Raw genomic sequence first — 8,308 nt, 5'->3', positions numbered from 1 at the left:
GAGAAAGGAAAAGGACACATCTATGATTAGATACATTGCACACATGTATAAAATTACCAAGGAATAGTTTTGGAAATGTCTCTACCAGTTAACAATGGGAAAAATTACTCATGCAAAGGTGTGAAGCAAGCACGATGAAATTTGAAATACCTGAGTCGTCTTCACGAGATTTATTGAAGCTAGATCCCAATTTAAAACTGAATTTCACTGTACTTAATATAGAAGCATATATCCAAGTCCTAAAGTCAACCTGATAAAAATAGATTAAATACTTTTGTGCATGAAGAGGAGATTGTATAGCTCAAATCACTGGAGAATGTCTTACACTGCCTGGTGTTGTAACACATTTAGGAAATATTACTAGAGTACAGAGATGGAATTTCCAACAACTCTGGATGGACAAACTAATACAGGTTTTAGAAAACATTGTCATAGAATCATTTTACATTTAGATGTAGTTGGATCATTGGTTTGGTTTTCATCTTCCCTAATATAAATTACAAATACTTCATGCAAATTTCCCCCTTTTGAGTGTGAATTACCGGAGACTTCTTCTGACATTTGCACACTCCTCTTCAATGTTTTCTTCTGTTTTCCCTGGAAGTAAATCAAAAGAAATCATTATGACTTATCCAACACTAGAAAACACTTATTAAAGTCTACCGTTTACTGTGGTACAGTATGACTTGGTATGCTACAAAGACCATCATGTCCCCTTTCAATATTTCAGTTCATGAAACTACACAAATAAGCAAGAAAAGCTGCTCTCTCGCTGAACAGGTAAAAGAATCATAGCGTCTTATTTTTACCTATGGAGATCAGGTTCATAAAGGTTTCTGTCATCACATCTCTATAGAGCTGCTTTTGACTAGAATTCAAGAAAGCCCACTCTCCTGGGCTGAAGTTCACAGCCACATCCTCAAAGGTCACTGGCTCCTAAAAAACATAGGGAAATGGTTAGTGTGAACTGCCAAGAGAGATAGAAGAGATACACCTGGATAGAGGGAAGAAAAAAAAGAAAAGAAGATGATAGGGAGACTCTCTAAAGGTGTGTGTGTGTGTGTGTGTATGTGTGTGTGTGTGTGTGTGTGTTTCCCTTTGCATTGGCCTTAGAAAGTTAAGTTTAGCCCCACCTCGTTAGCCCTAGAGAATTAAGTTTTACTCCCTAAGGTAGAAAAGTCGAGTGATTAGTTTGCCAACTTCATGGATTCCTCTCAGTTCCTGATCTGCTAAAGGTTGGTCCTTACAGCAGCAAGATATATTCTTAGGAACTCAGTGTCACACTCACACACCAAAATAATCTCTTTATCATGGATGCATCAAAGTATGAAATTCCCACAATACTTGAGGTTATGTTAGTTAAGTTCCAGCATGGATTTGGGAGGGGCACACAAGGGAGAAGGAGAGTCAGTATTTCTTCGTGGCTACTGGTAGGCTAATCATACTCCAGTGGATGAGGCCACACCCACCACTTTCATCTGCATCTCCTAATGGCTGAGGATGTTGAACACTTTGTATTTATAAGACATCTCTATTTCTTCTCATGAGAATGTTCTATTCAGTTCCACAGTCCACTTTTTTAATTTGCCTTGGTGGTTTGCCTGCATGTATGTCTGTGTGAGGGTGCTGGATCCCCTGGGACTGGAGCTATAGACAGTGTGAGCTGCCATGTGGGTGCTGGGAATTGAACTAGGATGATTTGGAAGAACAGTCAGTGCTCATAATGGCTAAGCCATCTTTCCAGCCCTACAGTCCACTTTTTAATTAGGATGTTTGATGCCTTGATTCTGTTTATGTTGTTTTGAATCACTTTGTATTACAGACACTAATCCCTTTTAGATGTATAGCTGATTTTCTCCCATTCTGTGGGCTGCCTGCCTCTTCATGTAATTGACTCTTTGTTGTACAAAAGATTTTCAGTGTCATGAAATCCCATTTGTTTTACTTGAAGTCCTGTCTAGAAATTCCTTACCTGTGCTTGTCATCTGGACCGCACTTACAAAATTTTCATCGAGAAATTTCTGGATATTACGTTGTTAAGGTCCTAATCTATTTGGGGTTGAGTTTTGTGCAAAGTGAAAGATAAGGATCTAGTTTCATTTGTCTGCATTTTACAGCTACATTAAGAGGCCACCTCACTCCAGTCAAAATGGCTATCGCGAGGAATAAAAATGACAACAAGCGCTGGCCTGGATGTAGGTAAAAGGGAGCCCTTGTCCTGTTGGTGAAAATGTAAACTAGTGCACACCCTGTGCTCATCAGCCTGGAGGATTCTAAAGAAATAGAAATAGGGGGCTGGAGAGTTGGCTCAGTGGTTAAGAGCATTGCCTGCTCTTCCAGAGGTCCTGAGTTCAATTCCCGGCAACCACATGGTGGCTCACAACCATCTGTAAAGAGGTCTGGTGCCCTCTTCCGGCCTGCAGACATACACAAACAGAATATTGTATACATAATAAATAAATAAATAAAATAAATATTTAAAAATAGGGCTGAAAAGACTGTTGAGCAGTTGAGAGCCCAGGCAGCGCCTGCAGAACCCCCAGGCTGTATTCTCAGCATTCACCTCACAACTGTCTAACTCCAGTTCCAGGGGCTCTGACACCTTATGCTCTTCATGAACACGTACATACATGCAATATACAGAGATACATGTAGGAAAAATACCCATGCAAATAAATATAAAAAATTTCAAAACTTGAAATGGATTTATCATATCGCCCGCCTATACCACTCCTGGGCATATGCCCCCAGCACTTTGTACCTTATTAGGGAGATACACTTGCACATCCATGTTCACGGCTGAGCAATTCACAACAGACAGGAAAAAGAATCAACCTAGATATCCTTCGACTTAAGAACGTATAATGCAAATATGGTGTTATCTACACAGCAGACTATTATTCAGCTGTAGAGAAAATGAAGTCATGAAAATTTCATGTAAATGGACAGAACTGAAAAAAATTATACTGAGTGAGTTCAACTAGGCAAAACAAACAAACAAACAAAAAACACTGCAAGGTTTTTCCTCATATGAGGTTCCTAGGTTCAAATCTTTGGTTTTTGTGTGTTTCTAACACCAAGTGCATGTGGAGGAGAAGAAAGCAAAAGCAGGCGATTGCAGGGGAGGATGCATGTAGGTATAGAATGCAGAGAAAACTCTCTAGCGGAATACTGGGGGCTGAAGGGCTCAAGCAGGTGTGGGAATGACAGAGGTGGCAAAAGAGGAGCCAGAATAAGGCTTAAAAAAAAATAAAACACACATGAAAAAGTTATTTGGGCACTTATGATCTTGCAATCCAAGTAAATATATACATACATATATTGAGTGAACACACATATACTACAGTACACACAACGAGAGGGGATATTAGAACATATGTCATATGAATGATCAGTGAGAAAATATTGGAAGCTGAAGGTTTAAGAAGGGACGAGGATGGAACGTAGGGGAAGGAGGGTTAAGAACTGAGTTAACCACTAAAGATGTGTGAAGTAGTGTTATGAAACAGCACTAGCTTGTAAACTAATTTAAAATACATTTTTCTTGGAAGGGGTGGGGAACAGAGCCTTACGAGGTAGCCCTTGTTAGCCTGGAGCTCTGCCTATAAACCAGGCTGGCCACAAACCCACAAAGATCTAAGCAAGCAAAAGTACCACCCATTAGTGAACAATGCTGCTCCCTAAAAGCCACAAGGGACTAAATAAAAATGTCTGGGTCAGGCACAGGTCACCGCCATATGAGTTATTGGTCAGAGAAGCTTCCGTAGCACCCCAAACAATATAGGCTATTGTCATTGCTTTGGATTACCAACCATAACTAGATGATAAAATTCTACTGTTGAAGACACCACACATCTTGGTTGCTGGATACAGGGAAACCAATCATGAGCTGACCAGGAAATTCCCGGGTAGCTATCTTTCAGAGTGCTGCTGAGTGGTACTATGAAAGCTGCTGGGGAAGAAGAGGCACCGAAGATTTTATCCTGAGCTGAACCCTGGATGCTACAATACTGATATGCCAGACAAGATGGGCCTACTGGAAAAGATGTTTATGGAGCTAAGGAGCTTTGCCAATGAAATTTCAGGCCTGCGGCAGAAGACGAAAGTCACGTCTGATAATTTAGCATGGTTAAAACCATGGCTAGAGCCGGACGATGGTGGCGCACGCCTTTAATCCCAGCACTCGGGAGGCAGAGGCAGGTGGATCTCTGTGAGTTCGAGACCAGCCTGGTCTACAGAGCTAGTGCCAGGACAGGCTCCAAAGCCACAGAGAAACCCTGTCTCGAAAAAAGAAAAACAAAAAAACCATGGCTAGGAATGTCAAAGGTCCTAAGGGACAAGTCCCTGATGTTGTGTTTCTAAGTGCTGATGTTGACACACTCACGGCCTTCTGAATGTCTGGGCTTCCTTCCCCAACCTGGGTCAAAGGGGCTTCTTACTGTAGCCATGGTAGTTAAGACAGAGAAGCATTATTGTTTAAATTATGAAAATAACTGTGTGTGTTCAACCATAGATAGGACATTATATCAACCCTCTATTCCCAAGACTCAGGAAATATTGCAGAAAAACTGAAGTGAAAATGTAAGCGCTGGGGCACGGGGAGCAGTATTATCAAATGCTGCGCTCTGGACCTTGCATACATGAATTAACAATCACTGTGGTTACCCACACAAGGGATCATGCCAGTGAAAAGGCCCAGCAATGGACTTGGGAGAGGCTTCCAAAGCCCCATTCTTAACTGAAAAGCTAGTTTTAGTTGGTGGCTTCTTGGGGAGGGAGAGTCATTTTTCTTTTGGAGTGTGGCCTTGTTATGTTTGCCATATTCCTGCATAGAACCCCTTGCCCATGTAAATAAGGGCTGCACTAATTAAACTCAATGGTCCATAAGTACACTATTTTAGAAACTGACCCTGTCTTCATACCTTGAATCTACCTTGACCTTAACCCTAGGTACACCCTGAAAATATTCATTTGTTTCGGAGGTAAATAACAGAAAGACTTTACTATACAGAACTCATATGATCTTTTGAAAGAGGCATCGCTATGACAGCTGGGGAAATTAAACTATATATTGCTGCATAACTATTCTTTCCTGGGTAAAAAGTCTTCCACTCATTTACACTGCGCTCTAAACGCCCATCATATTAGAAGATAGAACTCAAGTAATTTCTCCTGTGGCACAGATGTTTGGTCAAGCTGTTTTGGTTTGTCTTTGAGACAGGACTTGACACTATTTACGGTTGAGGATGTCACTGAACTGACAGCAATCCTCCCACCTCAGTCTTGCAATTGCTGAGATTTCAGGATTTCATCATGACCAGCAATGGCTAATGTTTTTAATCCCTTCAACAATGGTACCACAACTACTAAACCCCATCTCTTTCATGCAATTAGTTTTACCCATCGAAGAAAGACAGTTAAGTTTTCTAGTCTAATGTTCTCTGTCACTCCCTTGTAACTGGTGTGCGCATGCACACTTGTACACAAAGACACACCCACAATCTTGACATTTAAATGGATAATTTTAACAAAAATGTGTATGTCTTTTATGTGTAACTGCTTTCATTGCAATAAACTATTTTGCTTGATTTTCATTCTGTATTATTTTTTGATATGTCTGCGTGTATAACACCTGTCTGCAGTCTCTAGAGGCCAGAAGAGAACGTCAGGTCCATGGGAGCTGGGTTTACAGGTATTGGTGAGCTGCCCAACCTGGCTGCAGGGAAAAAAACCCAGGTCCCCTGCAAAAGTGGCAAGTATTCTTGATAGCTGTGTCATCTCCTGAAGCCTAAACTTTCCAATTGATTTGGTACTTATTTTCCTTTCAACTTCTACTAGAAAATTAAAAGTGTTCTTTTCCAAGTACAGTTTACCCTGAGTTTTAAAAAATTCAATGTACAAGTAATCTAAACCCACTTTCAAGTAACAGTCAGTATACTGTTTCATCCACAATGGAAGTATTTTACCCTCTCCAAGTTTGTCTTTCTCGTCTTAATATGCAAATGCTCATTATTTTACTTGTCATTAACTAGAATTACCTAGTCCACTGCTTAAAATCCTTTCAATTTGAGTATGAATACAACACAGAGGGAATTTAAAAAAGTAAACATTTTCTTTATAGCATTTAGTACTTTCTTGAACATAGCAGAATATAAAATCAACATTCAATAAGCAAGAACATTCCTCTATTCCCAGAAAGACTGGGCTGAGAGAGAAAACCAGGAACACGATCCCTTCGCAGTAACAGGAAAAGAACTTGAAGGAAAAGATCTCGACCGTGACAACTTCAAATGGTAAAGAAACTGAATACCTCAGCCTAAGGACTGCAAGAGACAATACTGTACAAATGGAGATCTCCTCAGAGAATGCCATGTGATAAATACTCTCAGACTCAGCTTCTTCTTCTTGGAGAAGCAGCTCAGGGCACACAAACAACAATACAACCGCAAGCACCTGATCCCCTCCAAAGGGCTCACAAACACCAGGTCTAGCAAAGCTTTTCAAAAATCCTAATTCTGGCCTCAGAAATAGTCACTGAAAAAACAAACAAACAAACAAACAAATTTAGGTTTCTCTCCTTCTTTTAAGATTGGGAATTTTGGCCCACGCTCACAGAGGGCAAAATCAAATACCCTCTAGAAATCACCATTTTTTAAAAAGCAGAACACACACACCCCACACACAGTTTAATTGATGAGTTGAGGTTTGGGGATGTAGCCTAAAGCCAAAGTCCTGTCCTATTGGACCGCGGTACTAAAAAGAATATAATTCAGATAGGTGACGACAGAAAAAAAATCGAAAGCAGCCCAGATATACCTGTAAGGGCAGATGAGCCACAGCTCTCACTGCCCACGTCCCCTCACACCAGCCTGGACTCTGCGTCACCAATCTGCCAGCGCTGCCGTAAGTGCTGAGGTGCACATCCCAGGGACGACTCACCCCAGGAAGACAGGGGCCCGGGACGAAGTAGCTTCCCTGGGACAGAACCGGACGGGATCCGGTGTCCGGCCGCTGCTCTGCACACAATTCCAGAGCTCTGGGGATCAGCGAGCCAGCAGGGCACACCCGGCTGGACAGCACCAGGGGACCGGCCAGGCGACAGCGCTGCAGGAGGATTCCAGGATCCCGGGGCACGCTCACCATTTCCTCTTTCAGATGCATGCACGTGTTCTTCCCAATCGGCTCGAAACCAGGAGAGACAGGTAGTGCAGACCGAGCCCAGCAGGCCTCCTCGACAACACAGGACTCAAACATGGTGGCACGGAGGGGGCCTTCCGAATATCCGCGTTCCTCATTGGACAGTTTGTGAAGGGCAGCAACAGCCTCCCTGATTGACGGAAGATGCGGGCAGCGCTTAAATGCCTGAATTAATCACCTTCACCTTCTCAGAGGCAGTCAGAATGACAGTTTCCATCGTACTCCAAGTTCTTTTTTTAAAGCTGGGTTAAGCCTGTTCCGCCCAGGTTTATAGCTTTTCATTTAAGGGGAGCATGCTCCAAACTTTCAGGTGCCCACACGCTTGGTGTGTGTGTGCGTGCGTGCGTGCGTGTGTGTGTGTGTGTGTGTGTGTGTTGTGATTGTCCTACACAGTATGTTAGTACATCTTACAACAGGTCCTAATGGGAGGGCCTATATAAGGCCTGAATTATCATTTGTCTCTTTCAAAGTCTAGGCTTTGTTTTGTCTTATACCAATCATTTTCTTTATACTTTACTGCTGGGGTATAAAACCATTAGGGATGGCCAAAAGTAACCATTATAATTACTGTTATTGTTATTATTATAAAAACTATTGTTATTTATAGCTGTTATTATAGTTGTTGCTGTTAGGGTCAGTTTAGATTACAGTCCATGAGATACTGGGTATTTTAAGACTCCCAAGTTCCTTTAGCTTTTCACCAGTGGTTTTTCCTGGGGGAATTTTGAGGTGCCCTGTAGTCCCATGGAAATTAGTAGACCTGGAAACAGGTCCACAATATTATTCCTGTGGTCCTTGTGCACATTGGTATAGGTTTCCAAATATGGCTTTTGAACATCCGAAAGAACAATTACTTCAGTACTGATGAAGTCCTGTTTGAAAATTGAGCTGTAGGGGCTACAGAAATGGTTCAGTGGTTTAGAGTACTTATTGTTCTTGCATATGACATGGCTCCAATTTCTGGCAATCAGTTGGGGGCTCACAGTCATCTATAACTTCAGTTCCAGGGGATGTAGAGTCCTCTGCTGACTTCCACAGGCCCCAAGCCTTCACTGAGCATGCACACATACAGGCAAAACATCCGACCAAAACACATACAATTGGGCCGGGC

General features: G+C 42.0%; 1 protein-coding gene across 1 annotated transcript in view; it reads right to left on the bottom strand.

The window, feature by feature from the left end:
- LOC101979786 (zinc finger protein 883-like) overlaps positions 1 to 7,288 on the bottom strand; it is a 10,960-nt gene extending 3,672 nt beyond the window's left edge. The window contains 3 exon segments of the mRNA XM_026785979.1: positions 543 to 597; positions 810 to 936; positions 7,141 to 7,288. Coding sequence (XP_026641780.1) covers positions 543 to 597; positions 810 to 936; positions 7,141 to 7,254 — 296 coding nt within the window. The 5' untranslated portion in view covers positions 7,255 to 7,288.
- Between the last annotated feature and the right edge of the window lie 1,020 nt (positions 7,289 to 8,308).

This window comes from Microtus ochrogaster, linkage group LG3 (assembly GCF_000317375.1).
Source record: "Microtus ochrogaster isolate Prairie Vole_2 linkage group LG3, MicOch1.0, whole genome shotgun sequence".
In the NCBI taxonomy this organism is placed as follows: domain Eukaryota; kingdom Metazoa; phylum Chordata; class Mammalia; order Rodentia; family Cricetidae; genus Microtus; species Microtus ochrogaster.
This window is presented reverse-complemented; position numbering and strand designations above follow the sequence as displayed.